This window comes from Sitophilus oryzae, unplaced genomic scaffold (assembly GCF_002938485.1).
Source record: "Sitophilus oryzae breed Bouriz unplaced genomic scaffold, Soryzae_2.0 scaffold_1062_pilon_pilon, whole genome shotgun sequence".
In the NCBI taxonomy this organism is placed as follows: Eukaryota; Metazoa; Arthropoda; class Insecta; order Coleoptera; family Curculionidae; genus Sitophilus; species Sitophilus oryzae.
This window is the reverse complement of record NW_022145685.1, coordinates 2,390,736-2,410,663: the sequence shown is the minus strand read 5'-3', so window position 1 is coordinate 2,410,663 and position 19,928 is coordinate 2,390,736. Positions and strand designations below refer to the sequence as shown.

At 31.5% G+C, this 19,928-nt stretch overlaps 1 protein-coding gene across 1 annotated transcript in view; it reads right to left on the bottom strand.

The window, feature by feature from the left end:
- LOC115878505 (transient receptor potential cation channel subfamily A member 1-like) overlaps positions 1-19,928 on the bottom strand; it is a 127,886-nt gene that overhangs the window by 68,717 nt on the left and 39,241 nt on the right. The window contains 1 exon segment of the mRNA XM_030895041.1: positions 9,096-9,252. Coding sequence (XP_030750901.1) covers positions 9,096-9,252 — 157 coding nt within the window.

Below are 19,928 nucleotides of genomic sequence, written 5' to 3'. Positions count from 1 at the left end.
TCTGTAGAAAATTCAGGTAAGGAAGCAACCTCGCGTTTAGTTTGTTGGAATTGTTCTGGTCCAAATCATACATTTCATGATTGTCGACAGAAACGTAAGGTTTTTTGTTTTAAATGTGGTAATTTAGGTGTTAAGTCACCGGCGTGTCCCAAATGTTCAAAAATACTAATTGGACGAACTCGTGTTTCTGGTCGTGCAGTTCAAAAATTCAAACCCAGAAATTTATTTTCAGAATCTGATTGGAAGAAGTGGTTATTATGTGTTAAGAATTTTTATAGATCCACCACTACCAATCATAAAGTTTCTCCTCTTTTTTGTCCAAAGGTTTCTGATAACAGACCTTATATTTTAGTAGAAATTCTAGGCGTTGAAATTTGTGGTCTTTTAGATTTTGGAAGTACATCTACAGTTATTGGAGCTGCTGGTATTCCTGTTATTGAGAATCTAAATTTGGTTATTAGGGAACCAACTCTTTTATCAATTAGTACTGCAGACAATACCGAAAAGAAAATAGTTGGTGTAGTCGATCTACCTTTAGTCGTTGATGGTTCATGTCAAGTTATAAGTGCTATTGTAGTACCTTCATTGCCTCATAGTTTTATTTTTGGTTGTGATTTTATCTTGCGGTTTGATCTTATGGAAGATCTTAAGAAAAATTGGTGGGAAGTCAATTCTAGATCTCAGCCTAAGTTTTCTTCATTTTTTTTCTTCCCGTGCGTAAATACGTTGTGTACCCTTGATGATTTAACACCAAATCAGAGAAAACAAGCTGAACTTCTTATTAACTCTTTTGACAGTATCAATAGTGACCATGGTCTTGGTCGTACAGATAAAATTACTATGTCGATTGACACTGGTGATGCCAAACCATTTCGTCAAAAACCTTTTTTAATGTCCCCTTATATGTCAAAAATCTTGAATGAGGAATTAAATGATATGCTTAAACTTAATGTCGTGGAACCTTCTAATAGTCCTTGGTGTTCTCCAGTGCTTTTAGTTAAAAAACCAACTGGTGAATTTCGTTTTTGTTTTGATGGTCGATCTTTAAATCAGGTTACAAAGTATGACTCTTACCCTATGCCAAATATAGATAGAATTTTAAACTCTCTTCGTGGAGCTACGTATATTTCTAGTATAGATTTGCGTAAAAGTTTCTGGCAGATTCCATTGTCCGAGGATTCCAAACCAAAAACTGCTTTCAGTATAGTTGGTAGAGGTCAATTTCAATTTAATACAGTGCCATTTGGATTGTGTAATGCCGCTCAGACACAACAAAGACTTGTTGATGCTATTTTTGGACCACGTTATGAACCACACATTTTTTGCTATTTAGATGATATAATCATATGTTCACCTAGTTTTGAGGAACATATTAAATTGCTTTCTGAAGTTAGAGATAAGTTAAAAGATGCTAATCTAACTATAAATATAAAAAAGTGTGAATTTTTTAAAAAATCTTTAAAATTTCTTGGATATATTGTTGGCTCTAATTCATTAAGAACTGATCCAGAAAAAGTTTCAGCCATGTTAAACTTTCCTCGCCCTACCACTACGACTGAAATAAAACGATTTATAGGTTTGTGTAGTTGGTATCGTCGTTTTATAAGAAATTTTTCAACTTTAGTTTCACCCATTAATGATTTGTTAAAAGGTAAAAAGAAAGGTCAAGGAGTTCAGTGGAATCCTGCCGCTGAAGATTCTTTTTTGAAAATTAAACAACTTCTTGTTTCTGCTCCAATTTTGTCCCAACCGGATTTTTCTAAACCTTTTATTATAGAAACAGATGCATCCAACACCGGTCTTGGTGGAGTGCTTATACAGAAAATTAATGACGAAGATCGTGTAATTTCTTATGCTAGTAGATCTCTTACTAGATCCGAGCGCAATTATAGTGTAACTGAGCGAGAGTGCTTAGCTGTTATTTTTAGTTTGGAAAAATTTCGTCCGTGGATTGATGGAGTACGTTTTACCGTTTGTACAGATCATTACTCTCTTTTGTGGCTTAATAAATTACAGAATCCTACTGGTCGTCTTGCTAGATGGTCTGTTAGACTTAGACAGTTTACGTTTGATTTAGTTCATCGTAAAGGTTCAAATAATGTAGTTCCAGATTTTCTTAGTAGAATACCTAGTGATGATTCTCCTTCAGATATTTCAGATAATGATTCTTTTGTATGTCCGCAAATTTCCGTTTTGAATATAGATTTAGACCATACTGACGCATGGTATGAGACTATGAAGCAAAAGATTTTAGCTTCACCTGGTTCATTTCCACAGTGGAAAGTTGAAGATGGTTTTCTTTTTAAGTTTATTCCGGTACAGTTACCATTTTCATCAAATCTTCAAGAATGGAAGCAGGTTGTTCCACGTCCTCAACGTCGTAATATTATCGAATCATGTCATAATCCGCCAACTTGTTCGCATTTGGGTTTTTATAAGACTTTATCGAGACTTCAAGAACAATTTTATTGGCCCAAGATGAGAGCCGATGTTCTTAAATTTGTTAGGAGTTGTCGTGTTTGCGGAGCTCAAAAATCTTCTAATACTATGCCGTTAGGTAAGATGGGAAAAGAAAAGCAAGTTAATATGCCTTTTCAGACAATCGCTTTAGATCTTATGGGTCCTTTTCCTAGATCAAAAAAGGGTCATAAGTGGCTTTTAGTTGTTGGCGATTGGTTTTCGAAGTATGTTCTTCTGTGTCCGTTGCGTTCATCAAAATCTCCCTATATTGTGAAGTATCTTGAGAATGAAGTTTTTCTTACCTATGGAGTACCTCAACATATAATTTGTGACAATGGTCCTCAATTTGTTGCGAAAGAATTTAGAGATTTAGCTAAGAAATACCAAGTTCAGAAGATCTGGTATAATGCTGTGTATTCTCCTCAATGTAACTTTGTTGAGCGAATGAATAAAACTGTAGGAACAGCTATTAGAACTTATGTTAAACAGCATACAGATTGGGATGTTCAGCTCTCTAATATTCAGTTTGCTTTAAATACTTCTAAACATGAGGTCACAGGTTTTTCTCCTTCATTTTTAGTTTTTGGTAGACATATTCCCATCTCTGGTAAGTATTATGGTCAAGTTAAATTTTCTGAAGATTTTGAAATTATGCCTGGCGATCGCAACTCTTACGCTTCTGAACTCAAAAATCTTTATAGTGTCTTTAGCGAAGTCCGTAAGAAACTTCATGCTGCTTATGAAAGAAACTCGAAGTCTTATAATTTGCGTAGGCGTGATTTATCTTTTCAGGTTGGTGATTTGGTTTGGAGACGTAATAAGGTCTTATCAAATGCTGGTATTAACTTTTCAGCCAAGTTAGCTCCTCGTTTTATTTTATCTTCAGTGCGAAAGAAAATCTCGAATTTAGTTTATGTTTTAGTAGACGAGAATGGTACTAACGCAGGCCGCTGGCATATAAAAGATCTTAAACCATACCAAGGTCACACGATTGACGACGATGATACAGAAAATGTCTCTACTACGTCACAGTAATTCAAATAATCTATTATGTCCGATTCCTTTTTAGGGTTTAGTCTAACGGATACATAGATTATATTTTAGTTTCTTTTTAGTTCAGATTAAACAGTTATACAACATTTGCTTCTCGTTTTTTTCGATTTGTCATGAATCAGTATAACTATATTGTCATTTAGTTTTTTTGCGTACCTATATTTTTGATATGTTATAGTATTTCTATTTTGAAATGCGAGCATATGACAGTATTTTTTTTCGAGAGTATTCTACAGATTACCTAATTTTGAGTAAATATTTTGTGGGATGGTAATTCTGTTAATCACTCATATAGTTTTATGTCATTTGCTCTATTCTTTGTTATTCAGTTCACAAGAATCTGAAATGTAAGAGATTCTTGTATTTTGTGTATTCTGAGAACACAACTTCGTGAAAAAACGAAAAGTTGTTATGATTTTGATTGCAACCTAGAAGTGAGACGTAGCTAACCTCATGACTTCGTAAGTTTTACTGTGTTTTGGATATTATTGTGATCTTCTTTCCATATTTGCAATAGCGTTTCATAGGCTGGAATCCTATGTTACGGATATTTTGGGTCATTAGTGACAATATTTTTTTTTCTCTTTCTTTGTGTCTTTCTATTGTGTTTTCTATTGTAATTTTCCTTCTTTTTCTCATACAGGTGAGTTACCTTGAGTGGTTAACCGGTTAATCTTCAGAAACATCTGCGCTTCCATGGGATTCTTTTTTCTTTTCCTATCCCATACCTTTTTAGTTTTAGTTTATCATATATTTTGTATATGATTTTGTTTTTTTTGGATTATGTGGTGATTTTGACTTTCCCGATTGTGTAACCTCCCCTGATTTGACATACCAATTGTGACTCCTTTATGGACGTGTGATACACGAAGCTATCATCCACCAAATTTAATTTCGAAAATCTAAAAACATGTACCAATTTAATTTAGTTTTCCTTAGTGGTGTTTGGGCGAAAGTCCTCTTTGAGGGCCTTTCTTTTTTTGGAGGGGGGCAGTGTAGCATTTTTTATTTCCTTTAGTAAAATTGAATTTAAAAATCTAATTTTATTTAAATTTCTTAGTATTGGCGCCATCTATTTGTTAGATGCCAAAGATACCAAACTCCATTTGTTACAGCTCACTTGTCTCGATATTTAATTTTTATTAGCGCATCTATTCGCTAGATGTCAAACTTCATTTACTACAGTTCACTTGTCTTGTTTATTAGCGCCATCTATTCGCTATATGCCAAACTTCCTTAATTGCATTTCACTTGTCTGAATCTCACTTCGCTGTGGATTGCGATTTTCTGTTCTAATGATTTCGATCATATGATATCACTTTTTTCTCTCCCTTTTTCTTTTTTTCTGGGAATTTGGATCTGAAGAAGACGCGTGCTTCGGCGTCCGACAAATTTTCCAGTGAAAAGCACTCTGCATCCACTTTTCGATTTCGATTGCATGGGTATCCGATTTGGAGATTTGAAAACCTTGTAAAGTATGCAATCCGGAGTATAGATCGTATTTTTTTGGATTCTTCCTGGAATGATCACCGTAAGTTTATCCGCCATTTTATATAGCCCTATCTAACTAAATTCTATTTCAGTTATTTCCGTTTGTTATTTCGTTTATTTGAGTATTTAATTACTGGTTTGGATCGGCATATGGTTTGAATATATTTATGCAAAGCTGATTTTCAGACCGTAAGTTGTTTCTTTTATTGAGTATCTGTCCTGAGAACTATTTTTTATTTATAGAGTAACTACCACGTGGTATTTAGTAACTACCACATGGTACTCAGTAACTACCACCTGGTACTCAGTAATTACCACAAGGTATGCAGTAATAATACCGTAATTATTGTATGTTTCACCCACTTCATTTTGTATGGACCTATGCAGACCTTAAGACAGTGTTCCTGACATTACAATCGTTCTTTTGGCTGATATCGAAGACTTCTCCTGCCATAGTCATCTGCATCCACTTCTGTTAGTCTGGAGAATACCTAACTACCTGTTTACATCATAAGAAACTATATACAGATAAGTCTTAAGTTTGATACACAAGGTACGCTTTTATTTTATAATTTTTGAGACAACAGATTTAATAACCTGGTAAATTATCACTATTTATCCCACATATTGTAGTCAAAATTATTCTTATTTAACGTTATAAGTTATAATTTGATTCGTACAGTACACTCTTACTTACTATATGATATTTTATATGAAAATTATTAACACATATTCATTTTAAAGGTTTTTGTACACGACATGTTTCGAAACATCATCGTATTGAGACATACATAAATTTCACCTGTTTTTATATTAAGTAGCTTACTTAGTTCAAAGAATACAATTACTAAATTCGAATCTATTTAAAATAACTTGCGGTTTTATTGGGATCACTGTGACTAATTGATGATACTTGTGTTCGTTTTCAATAAATGTTTAATGTAGGATAGTTATTTCTGACTTTTATTCCTGATAAACATAATAGACCCTTAATGCTGTTGATTACTTTATTTTAGCTATGTTGTGATATCGTATTTTTTCTTTTTGGTTTCTTACTTTACCACTCTCATAAACAAAGTAAGTGGCGCCCTTTTCACTGTCTTTGACCATACCTATTTGAATTCTTAACATCAATATTAAAATCTCTGCAGCCTATATATTATCATTTTTTTATTTTAATATTTAACAACATTAGAAAGTCACTGTGAGTCAGAAGCCTTACCTACAAACCCAGCTTTCCTCTAACCCTGAGCAACGGATTCTTTTTTCATTCTATTTGGGTAACGACAGAAAAGTCGTCACAAATTCTTCTTCGAAAAAATGATGATAAAACTGTTTCTGTTGAACTTTTGACACAAAATCATTTCAATTTTATGATTTCAGTGTAATAACTATTTAGTCAACATGTTTAATTTATGTCAATTACGACAGGTATTGATAATTTTGATTCCAAATATCTCGAAAACCATTACTCGTAGCGATTTTTACCATGAGATCTTTTTTACGTAAAAATCGTGGTAAATGTATATTTTTTGTTTAGTAGTTTTATACAGTAGCGGACGAAAAGTTATTACTCTTCAAACCAGTTAAAAAATATGTAGGTGGCGCCCTCTACAAGTACGAGTCATATTGACATCAAAATCAAATTTCTCAAATCAAAAAACTCCCTGACACAAATTTTCATACAAACATGGATGTTACTTAAGAAATTATTTGGAAAAAATCGAAATAAAAATGAGATCTCTACATACTGTATCTACAAATCTAAGCATTTTAAGGCATACACTTATACGAACTTTTTTACTTATTTTTATCTGCAGAATATGCTTCCGAAGTTTCCTAAATACAGTTTGGACCACCCTGTATATTATTTTACTTTTTGTTGCAAATATATTTGTTAAAACAATTTTAAAAACTCTCAAAGTAAAAAAGTTAATTATTGAGTATACTAACATTTATTGCACTGGCAGCTAACAACTTAAAAGGTAAACTAAAACTAAAAAAAACAACTAAAAACTTAACAATCTAAGCTTAGAAAACTGCTTTTTTAATAATTTACTATTAATCTTTAATTATTAATGTAATAACTTCGGTTTGCCTCATCGATGTCCATCGGCACATAATGTAAAAGGATGTGTCCACCTGTGTCCTGTTACTTGTTTTCCGTTATGCACATATAGAGTGATTTAGTAAAAAGAATAAAATTAAGTAATGTTAACTGTATTTTTTTAACAATATTATGCATAACACTAAGTGTTTTAAATAAAAAACTCATAATTTTACTGAAATCAGTCAGAATCCAATCTATAGATTTTAGTACAATACTAAATTTTCTAACAAACTAAAAGCACTTTAAGTAACCTATAGTTATTCACTCAGTTTCAATATTAATAATTTTATTTTAGAGATAAACCTGGAAAAGCGTTTTTGTTTGTGTTCAGTGTGATACATTTGTTTCCAAGATTATTTGGTTTATCAAAAAATTTGCTTTTATTGTTAATTAACTAAATAATATGTTATTTTTCTTTGGTTTTTAAATACTTTATTTTAGCAGCCATATTCCTAGAAGATAGCAATTAGGGACAGAATCAAAAAAGCACAGTCTGTTCTAATAGCTTGAATGTGGACATAATTTTAAGACTTTCAGTAAAATTTTATTCTTTCAGTGCATAATTGACGTTTTAAATAACACTTCTTCTTAAGTGCTGTGGTAAAATTAGATTTTAATTATTGGAAGGCGAGATACTAAAAAAGGCAAGAAATAACATGTCTCAAAAAATAGTATTTTAATAAATCTTTTACTTTAACCAAAATGAGTAATCATAGTTCTGCATTTCGTATTGGTTGACTGATAAGAAAACATTGTAACGTACTTAATAAGAAATAAAACAATTCATATCAAAATAACTGATATGCTAGTACAGGAACGCGACTTTGTTAATTTCAAAAAATTCAAATGAGGTAAATTATCAGTTCAATATACCATAAAGAAAATTAATATTGAAATTGAATTTTATCGCTTTTTTTTCTAATATGGGCCTTGAGATGATAAATATCAATAAAAAATAGAAAATTAAAATGCAAAGACAGTTAATGACATTTAAAACAAACTAGTTAAGGTACATATTTTATACAGTTACGTTTAATTAAAAGTTTGGTAAATCCGCAAGAATCACGGTTTATATCAAAGTTGATTGAAAGGCATTTTAAAATAATTGTATAGATGTAAGAAAGATGCTTAAATATTCCCGACATTTAAAACAAACTAATTTAGGTATATTTTTAATATAGTTATCTTCAAAAATTCGCAAAAAAACAGAGAATCAGTGTTTATATCAAAGTTGTTGAAACAGAATTTTAAAATAATGGTATAAATAGGCGAGAAAGATGCTTAAAATATTCCATTTGAATCAAATTTTCATTTTTATTTACATACCATTTTCCATATTCTAATGTGCTGATTTTAATTTATTTATACAGCGTGTTCTCAATTTGAGGGTCACATTTGGGATTACAGGAGGAGCGTCATAACCATGATAGGTACAGCTTCGCCACAAAAAGTGTAATTTTTACTCCTAGTAAAACACTATACTATTTTTGTATTTAAATAAATAAAGTTAATGATGGTATCTCAGAATCTATATGTCTGATTTGACAATAATTCAAAGCATCATATTATAAAAAGTAATAAGTGAAAATTAAGTATCACTTATTTTAAAGAAAGCCTCTAATATATTCAAAAAAGAAATAAAGACAATTTTACAATATTTCAATTTATTCCAAATATCCTCGGAAGTATTAGGAATATTTTTAATTTTCAATTCATCCTTTTATTAGAAATGATATCGCAAGACTTTGCAATTAAAACAACTTTTTATATCTCATATAGTTTTTAACATACCAAAGGTTATACTCGATTTTGGACATCCTGTACATACGAGCAGTTTTATTCTCTAACAAATATTGTATTAGTACATTATTTCCAAATACTTTTCACACAATTTTAGATTATGACAAAATTAAAATATTTGACTGATTCAAAATAAGCCTAACTTCTCTTTATACGATACACCTTTTCTCTCTGTACTCACCTCCGCCCTGTTGCCTGATGAACGTGAGTATATTCGTCCTGTTCCTGGACGCGGCCTGGTGAGCTGTGGTCCTCCCTCTGGGATCTCTGAGCGACAGCCGACTGGGATCCTGGAGGTAGAGTTTCTGAAACATGTCCAGATTGCCGCTCTCAGCCGCCTGGAAAAACAAACGTAAAATTATGAAATTTTGGTGGTTTGAGCAAAGTCATTGTTTTATCACTGCTTCTAAAATATTTGTTATTTTGTAGGTAAAATAATATGATTTTAAAAAAGAAATAATATTTAACTTCATCACAGAAGTCAAAAGCGTTTCAGAAGAAGTTCAGTCAGAAGCGAAGAATAAAATAGAAAAAAGAAAATTGATTTAAAATTTATAAATAGATGAGTAGTTTTATTTATAAAATTTAAATAAAATTTGAGATTTTTTAGATGATTTGGGAAAAACCCAGAGATTTTTCAAGAAAAAAGGTGTGATATAATATTATAAAAATAATCAAAAACTCGAATGGAGTTCGAACAAAATCACCAATTAAATTAATTGCTATTAAATAACAGTTATTGCAGACAAATACTAGTTTGTCTTGTTTATCCATTTATCCAGTTCTCAAAGTTGATTAATCAATAAAAGATTAATAAAGTCGTAATAAATTAGACTAACAAAAAAAAAATAACATGGAATGAATCAATATCTAGATTAAACCAGCATTAAATCATAACTTTAGATTTTAATAGCTATTTTATAATGATATAGCTATTTTTTATGATATAGCTGGTATATACAGGGTGACTTTTAAATAAGTGCAAATATTTTTAGAGGTAGTTTATTTCGACAGAAAAAATTTAAAAATTTTTTGGAAAAATGTTTGGATTTTTTTTAGTTTTTAGTTGAAAAACATAACTTCTTGATAATACGGCAATATAGGTAGTAGATTAAATTTACAAGAAAGAAGATCCAGAAAAGATCTAGTGGTTCTCAAAATTTTAGCAATTTTTTTTCAAAGTAAAATAACTAATTGGAAATAATATATTAATAATAGTTGAATACATATACAGTACGTCTGCTGGATCTGTGTCTATGAAAGGAATGCGGACAAAAAAACATTTAAATAAACAGCAATATATTTTATACGTCGACTTGACGAGTGCGTCACCGCGAATCGCTCCGCCCATTCATTTAATTGGCTACTTGCAAATTTGTCGAATTTTTATTGATGGGACGCGTCGTCTAATTTTTTACGAAAAACATCGAGAGAATATCGTTTCCCCTCTCACGGATACCCAGTAGCTACAGAACGGACAGACGTACTGTATATAAATAATTTTCTCGTCGGAATACGTCTCGCAAAACCAAATAATGGCATGGGAGCAAAATGGATGCCGGAAAGGGGCAAGAAGATGCAAGGAGAACCTACTGATAGACACAATCATTACAAGACACGCTAAAATAAAAACTGCAAGGCATTCGATTCCATGCCCCATTCTTGGCTACTTCGTGTGCTAGAAATATATAAAATCGACAAACAAATTACAGATCTTTTAAAACATCTCATAAAGACTTGGAGTACAGTTTTACAAGTCAATGGTAAAAATAAGGTTTACATCACTGAGCGGCTCAATATTAGGCGAGGAATATTCCAAGGAGATGTGTCCACTGTGATTCTGTCTTGCCCTTAACCCCCTTAGTAGCATGCTTAATAGTAGCCCACACGGATACAAAATAAGTCCTAACACCACAATCACGCACCTTTTCTATAGGGACGACCTTAAATTATATGCTAGAGGTCCTGACCAACTTGGCAGCCAATTAGAAACAGTAGCAGCTTTTAGTGCGGCAGTCCATATGGAACTGGGAATTGACAAATGTGCGACGATACATATAACCAAAGGTAAAGTCCAAGATCCGGAAAGTATAACACTGATGGATGGAACATCAATAGATGGAATAGGTATCGAACAAGAATATAAGTATTTGGGAATTGAACAAGCATTTAACATCAAAGAAACATTAAACAGAGAACGGGTTAAAGAAGAGTTTTTCCGCAGATTAAATATTGTACTGAGAACCTCTCTGAAAGCAAAAAATTGTTTCGATGCAATCAATACCTGGGCAACACCTGCACTTACGTTTACATTTGGTATTCTGCCGTGGTCTCCCACTGAGCTAAAATATCTGGATCAAAAAGTCAGAACAACACTCAATACAGGATGCACCATCCAAAATCTGCCTTGGAAAGGTTATACTTACCAAGAAGCGATGGAGGAAGATCTCTTATAAATCTTGAACTTGCAAATCTGCAGCAGAAAGAAAGCCTCATCAAATATTCTCATGCAAAACGCTCTACTACCATACAAGCCATCATCAAAGCAGACAAAAATCTGAGTGCACTAAATCTAGCGCAATAACTAGTAGAAACATACAAAGTAAGGAGACAACAACTGATCAACTCACTCAAATCAGATTGGGCGCAAAAAGCACTCCATGGGAGGTTCGCTGCCAGTATTGAACAGCAGGATGTATGCAAGACCATGTCAGTCACCTACCTGAAGCACGGATACCTCTTCCCAGAAACAGAAGGAGCATTGGCGGCGATACAAGATCAAGTAGTACCTACAAGAACATATAGAAAATACATACTAAAAGAAGACGTACCTTCAACAATATGTCGGTTAGGTTGCCCTGCTCAAGAAAGTATACAGCATATCATATCAGGCTGCACATCACTAGCATCTACCACAGACCTTAGCAGACACGATAACATGGAGAAAAATTTACATCAAGCACTATGTCTTAAATACAAACTGCTACAAACCTACACACCGGACTACAAATACACACCTTTGGCAATACTACAAAATACCAGCTACAAAATTTTAGGGAACATGGATATCATTACTGATAAGCCAGTGCACCATAATCGCCCAGACATGGTTCTCCAAGACATAGCAGCGAAAAAAGTCACTATAATAGACTTTGTAATTCCATTAGACTCCAATATGACACGGATGTATGACGAAAAAATATCTAAATACCAGGAACTGGCAACTGAAATCAAAAAGCTATGGAATCTAGCTAAAGTTGAGATTCCACCAATTATTATATCAGCTAACGGACTAGTACATAGAAATATGCAAAGCCACCTAAAAATCTTCAAATCCCGACCAGCATAATTTTGGCGATGCAAAGGGCTGTGGTACTTGGCACAACATCGAAACTACTACTAACACTAGTACGAAAGGTTATGTCTCCATAATGAGCACGCCTTGTATCTTGGTATACGACCCGATACAAGGATTATTCCAGAGAAAAAAAATTGAAAAACGGTCAAGAGAAAATATGTTTGTTTTATCGTGATCTACCAGCACTGAAAATACTTGCACTTATTTAAGGCTCATCCTGTATAACGATATAGCTATTTTTTCAACATATTTTTATATGAAAATAATAGATTGGGCTAACATAACCAGTTATCTACGTCCTATTTACAAATTTTAAATACAAAACTATACTAAAAAATGTTGTTAGAATAACAATGTTAAATCTTATAATTACTGTACAGGCTGTCCCAAATTCGAGTCTTACTGTTGGGATCCAAATAAACTACAAAAGATACGGGGTCGGTTAAATAGTTGGGCATATTAATGCTGATCCAAAAGCCACACTAAAAGTAGCAAAGAGTATGTGAAAATTATTTCGTTTTATCTGTTCAAAAATACTCATAAAAAATAAAAATAAAATAGCCAATATTCGTTTTTTTTTGGTATTCTTAAACATTTAAGGCGGCATTTTGACCAGCATCAAAATGCGCCATTTTCAAATTTGGGACACTCTGTACATCTTTAATTCCCTTTTTTGTTGCGAATTTATGTGAAGCCTTTAGAATATTATATTACGTTAGGATAAAACTTTTAAGACACTTTTGTAAACATTTCGTGTTTTTTTAGGTCTTGTTTGAAATAAAAACTTCCTGAAGTAGTTACTTAAACTTGAAAACGGGTAATATTTATAAAAAGGACTTTGTAAGTTAAAATGTCTTTTAAGTAATATCAAGAAAAATCGGGTTCTAAGGGTTTGAGGGCTATATTTAGAAATATTTTTTACATTTTATTAAATTCCAAACTTTTCATTTAAGGAAGAACCTAAGAAAATAATATTTTTAATATTTCAGATATTTATATTAACAAAATTGAATTTTATTTACCATACTCTCACTGGTAACATCATTTTGCACACCCTATATTCGATAATCCAATTGAATAATCATAATATTTTTTTTATTTAAACTTCAATGTCTTCTAGATTATAAAGATTTAGTTTTAGCTCATAGAGCAAACTAATTAAGACTGAGAAAACTTCAGTAAGCTGATCTTAGTTTGCACCAAAAATCTATAATTTAAACAAGACTTAAGAAGGTCAATTAAATTCGTATCAGGTACAAAAGAAATTACGAACTAATTATAATAAGCTAGCAGCATTTAAGACGTAAATTTCACTTCTTCACAGACTTAATTTTTATGAGCAAATAATGTATATACCTTCTTAGTGAGTTTGTAACAGAGAAATAGCAAAAATTCTAGATATTTTACAACTGAAAGAAATAAGTAACAAATATAAATAGTAGTTATAAAAAAGTCATTGTATAATTTTTTTTTACTCAGTGAATTTCTCGGTGAATTTGCAATACAATTCTCATTCCAAAAATATTAAAATGGCATAATCTATATTGAGTAGTTTTTGAAACAAAGCTAGTATGTCAAAAGTCTGTTTTCTGCACATTGAGACAAATATATGAGCCAAAACTAGATATAATAAAAATATATATTTCATTTCCTATTACACCCTCTACAGGGTGGCATCTCTCATACGACGAGGAGGCTCCAAGGAGAACGCCAGTTTGTATTGAAACGTAATTTTGTGAGTACCTCTCTACATGTCGGATAATTTAGAACATTTATTAAAAATATATAGATCTCTATAAGATGTCCCAAAAAAATTACACATCAAAGTTTTCTTTTCTATTATGACACCTTACATACTAATTGATTTTCATATTCCAGGAAAAAAATAAAGGTGAGTTTCATTAGAAAAGCAGAGGACTAAAATGTAAGTTTTTTGACATATTCGACATTCTTTAAAAATAAAAAACAAATTGTAAATTGCTATAAAAGCTACCTAAATTGGAATTTACCCGATATTATACCGGGTAAAATAAAGTATAATAGTATAATATATACTTTTAGCAAATTATATACCGGGTGTTGCACCGTCGGACGGGACATAGGAAATCCGAAGTAAATTTTAATGCGGTCAATTATTGGCTTCCTTAATTATTTTAGAGAATAATTCTATTTAGGTTTATTGAAGAGCACTAAAACCCACATTCAAAAGAATAACTTTAGTTATTTTTGATTAGCTCGTTTACGAGTTATCGCCGATTTTTTTTTAAATATGTCTCCTTTCTTATGGCCTTGTATTTACTTATGAGCACCAGTCAAGGTAAAAGATAACTGTCAAATTAAGTTGTCATTTCAGAAATTTACCTATTTAGTGCTTTATTATTTTTGAAAACTCATTCCTACATCGGAAATCTTAAAGATGTATTTATAAATACAAATTAATATGAATTAAAGTAAAATAAAGTAATCAATTACAAGGTTAATTATAGTATTATTACAATATTCAATAACTTATTAATTTAGGTACTATCAAAGAATATTATAGTTTTAAGAACTCTCGTGTGGAAGCTTTAGTGATTTGTCACACGGTGGCGCTTTTGAACATAATCGAAGCGTGAAAATGCTAATATTTTAAATTTTGAGGACTACGCGCGGCGATATTTCGTACCGTGTTGCCAAAACATATTTTATTTCTCGATATTTAAAGAAATATGTATTGATTATATATTTCGTATTCGTTAGTACATGAGGCATCCTAAGGCTATAAAAACGTAGCTATGAAAATAAAATTTTAGATTTTTAATTTTTTTTGTACCTTCTAATAAAAATTACTTCTATTCCAATAAAAAATTAACTAGTATGATTATGTGTTATCTGTGCTAGTATTAGGAAACTGGAGTAAATACGGAGAATACTAATTCGTTCTCTAAGATGAGTACTACTAAGTAATTTTTTAAAATTCGACCCATAAGGGGGTGTAATTAGATAAAGGGGTGTAATTAGATAAAGGGGTGTAATTATACAAAAAAAAATCTGTACCTACTAGGAGTATGAACTTTTGCACAGATGTGGCACATTTGAACATTGATAAACGATTTTTGGAAATGTATAGCCTAAGGGTAGTGAAACTGGGGGGGTGAAATTTTGTACAAAAAATGTTAGTTCTAGGAGTATGAAATTTTGTACAGAGTTTTCTTAAGTGACGAAAGTGAGTACGCAGAAGCTAATTTTTGACATTCATCCCCTAGAAATAAGGGAGGAAAATTTGTACAAAAGTTTGTTACAATCGGTTTTAGAAGTATGAAATTCTGCACAGACGTTCCTTATGTAACGTAATTTAGCACTAAGTAGCACTTTTTGGAAATTCGCCCTCTAAGGGTGTGAAATGAAGGGTGAACGTTCTGAAACAATTCTGTTGAAGGAATATGAAAATTTGCACAGAGGTTCCTTATGTAGCGTAATTGAATAATTAGAGTGATTTTTGGAATTCATTCCTTAAGGGGGTAAAACTAGGGGTGAAAATTTGTATAATTTTTATGTAAAATCCGTTCTAGGACTAGGAGTATGAAATTCTGTTCAGAGGTCCCTTATATGATGAAAGTGAGTACCTAGAAGCGAATTTTAGACATGCATCCCCTAAAAAATAAGGGATGAAAATTTGTACAAAAATTTGTTAAAATCGGTTTTAGAAGTATGAATTTTGCAGACGTTCCTTATGTAACGTAATTTAGCTCTAAGAAGCAATTTTTGGAAATTCGCCCTCTAAGGGTGTGAAATGAGGGGTGAACGTTCTGAAACAATTCTGTTGAAGGAATATGAAAATTTGCACAGAGGTTCCTTATGTAGCGTAATTGAATAATTAGAGTGATTTTGGAATTCATTCCTTAAGGGGGTAAAACTAGGGGTGAAAATTTGTATAATTTTATGTAAAATCCGTTCTAGGACTAGGAGTATGAAATTCTGTTCAGAGGTCCCTTAAATGATGAAAGTGAGTACCTAGAAGCGAATTTTAAGCATGCATCCCCTAAAAAATAAGGGATAAAAATTTGTACAAAAATTTGTTAAAATCGGTTTTAGAAGTATGAATTTTGCAGACGTTCCTTATGTAACGTAATTTAGCACTAAGAAGCAATTTTTGGAAATTCGCCCTCTATGGGTGTGAAATGAGAGGTTGAACGTTCTGGAACAATAAATTCTGTTCAAGGAATATGAGAATTTGCACAGAGGTTTATTATGTAGCGTAATTGAATAATTAGAGCGATTTTTGGAATTCATTCCTTAAGGGGATAAAACTAAGGGTAACAATTTGTATAATTTTTATGTAAAATCCGTTCTAGGACTAGGAATATGCAATTTTGTACAGAGGTCCCTTAAGTGATGAAAGTGAATACCCAGAGGAAAATTTTGGACATGCACCCCCTAAAAAATAAGCACTCCCTATAAAACAATTAAAATAAAAAAAATTTGTCTAAAAAATAAAAAAAAAGTTGGGGTGGACCACTCTTATCACTTAGGGGTATAAAAAATAGATAACCTGGGAATAGGTTGTGACCAAACCAAAACCAATCCAGACCTACTGAATATACATATAAAATTTTATCAAAATCGGTCTAGCCGTTTCGGAGATGGTAACAAAAAATTTAAAAAAAAGCAACCCCTGTTAAAAAATAGGGGATGATGATGGAACGGTGAAAATTTAGGGTTATTTGTATTTTTTAATGCCAACTAAAAAATAAAAACATTTTTTTCTTTTCAAAAAATAAAAAATGAGGGTGGGCTACCCTCTCGGCTACCCTTACCACATAAGGGTATAAAAAATAGATAACAACCTATTCTTAGACGTACTGAATATACATATAATTTTATCAAAATCGGTCAAGCCGTTTCGGGGATGGTAACAAAAATTTAAAAAAAAGCAACCCCTATTAAAAAATAGGGATGATGGTAGAACAGTGAAAATTTAGGGTTGTTTGTATTTTTTAATGCCAAATAAAAAAAATTAAAATATTTTTTTTTCAAAAAATAAAAAAAAGGGGGGTGGGCTACCCTTATCACTTAAGGGTATAAAAAATAGATGACAAACTATTTTCAGACCTACTCGATATACATAATAAAACGTCATCAAAATCGGCTAAGCCGTTTCGGAGATGGTAACAAGAAAACAACCCCTATTAGAAAATAGGGGATGATGGTAGAACGGTGAAAATTTAGAGTTGTTTGTATTTTTTAAGGCCAAATAAAAAAATATTTTTTTTTCAAAAATAAAAAAATGAGGGTGGGCTACCCTCTAGGCTACCCTTATCACTTAAGGGTATAAGAATATATAACAACCTATTCTTAGACGTACTGAATATACATATAAAATTTTATCAAAATCGGTTAAGTCGTTTCGGAGATGGTAACAAAAAACTTAAAAAAACAACCCCTATTAAAAAATAGGGGATGCTGGTAGAACGGTGAAAATTTAGGGTTGTTTGTATTTTTTAATGCCAAATAAAAAAAATTAAAATATTTTTTTTTCAAAAAATAAAAAAATGGGGGTGGGCTACCCTTATCACTTAAGGGTATAAAAATAGATAACAACGTATTCTCAGACATACTGAATATACATATAAAATTTCATCAAAATCGATCAAGCCGTTTCGGAGATGGTAACAAAAAATTTAAAAAAAACATCCCCTATTAAAAAATAGGGGATGATGGTAGAACGGTGAAAATTTAGGGTTGTTTGTATTTTTTAATGCCAAATAAAAAAAATTCAAATATTTTTTTTTTCAAAAAATAAAAAAAATGGGGGTGGGCTACCCTTATCACTTAAGGGTATAAAAATAGATAACAACGTATTCTAAGACCTACTGAATATACATATAAAATTTCATCAAAATCGATCGAGCCGTTTCGGAGATGGTAAAAAAAAAATTAAAAAAAACATCCCCTATTAAAAAATAGGGGATGATGGTAGAACGGTGAAAATTTAGGGTTGTTTGTATTTTTTAATGCCAAATAAAAAAAATTCAAATATTTTTTTTTTCAAAAAATAAAAAAAATGGGGTGGGCTACCCTTATCAAAAGGGTATAAAAATAGATAACAACGTATTCTAAGACCTACTGAATATACATATAAAATTTCATCAAAATCGATCGAGCCGTTTCGGAGATGGTAAAAAAAAATTAAAAAAACATCCCCTATTAAAAAATAGGGGATGATGGTAGAACGGTGAAAATTTAGGGTTGTTTGTATTTTTTAATGCCAAATAAAAAATAAAATAAAATATTTTTTTTTTCAAAAAATAAAAAAAAATGGGGGTGGGCTACCCTTATCACTTAAGGGTATAAAAAATATATAACAACCTATTTTCAGACCTACTCAATATACATATAAAATTTCATCAAAATCGGCCAAGCCGTTTCGGAGATGGCAACAAAAAAAAATAAAAACAACCCCTATTAAAAATAGGGGATGATAGCAGAACGGTGAAAATTTAGGGTTGTTTGTATTTCTTAATGCCAAATAAAAAAATAAAAACATTTTTTTCTTTTCAAAAACTAAAAAAAATGAGGGTGGGCTACCCTCTCGGCTACCCTTATCAGTTAAGGGTATAAAAATAGATAACAACCTATTCTTAGACGTACTGAATATACATATAAAATTTTATCAAAATCGGTTAAGCCGTTTCGGAGATGGTAACAAAAAATTTAAAAAACAACCCCTATTAAAAAATAGGGGATGAAGGTAGAACGGTGAAAATTTAGTGTTGTTTGTATTTTTTAATGCCAAATAAAAAAAAAATTAAAATATTGTTTTTTCACAAAATAAAAAAATGGGGGTGGACTACCCTTATCATTTAAGGGTATAAAAAATATATAACTACCTATTCTCAGACCTACTGAATATACATATAAAATTTCATCAAAATCGGTTAAGCCGTTTCGGAGTACGGTAACCAAAACTGTAACACGGGAATTATATAATGAAAACTGCGGAGTGCGGAGAGCGGAAAGACTGATTATAGCAATAGATGAAATTAAAACTATAATTTAAAACTATTCAAGAAAGTACACACAAAACAAGGCAACGCCGCGCGTCTATTCGTTCAATTCCGAGCAAAATAGCGAGGCCCCACGAAGTTGGGGCCTAACTATTTCCTTGATAATACCATTTAATCATCAATACTTTTTCTTCGGTATGAGCTTTTAATAATAATAAGCACTAAATAGATAAATTTCTGAAATGACAACTTCATTTGACAGTTATCTTTTACCTTGACTGGTGCTCATAAGTAAATAGAGGGCCATAAGAAAGGAGAAATATTTAAAAAGAAATCGGCGATAACTCGTAAACGAGCTAATCAAAAATATCTAAAGTTATTCTTTTGAATGTGGGTTTTAGTGCTCTTCAATAAACCTAAATAGAATTATTCTCTAAAATAATTAGGGAAGCCAATAATTGACCCCATTAAAATTTACATGGGATTTCCTATGTCCCGCTTGACGATGCAACACCCGGTATACATTGTACCAGATTAAAACTTGACCCGAAAAGTTATACAGGTTGAAGTAAACTTAATATTGGATATTTGTCATATTTAAAAACAAGTTACTCTTGTATTTAAATGGATTTAAATGGAACACCCAATATATTATCATTAATATAATAGA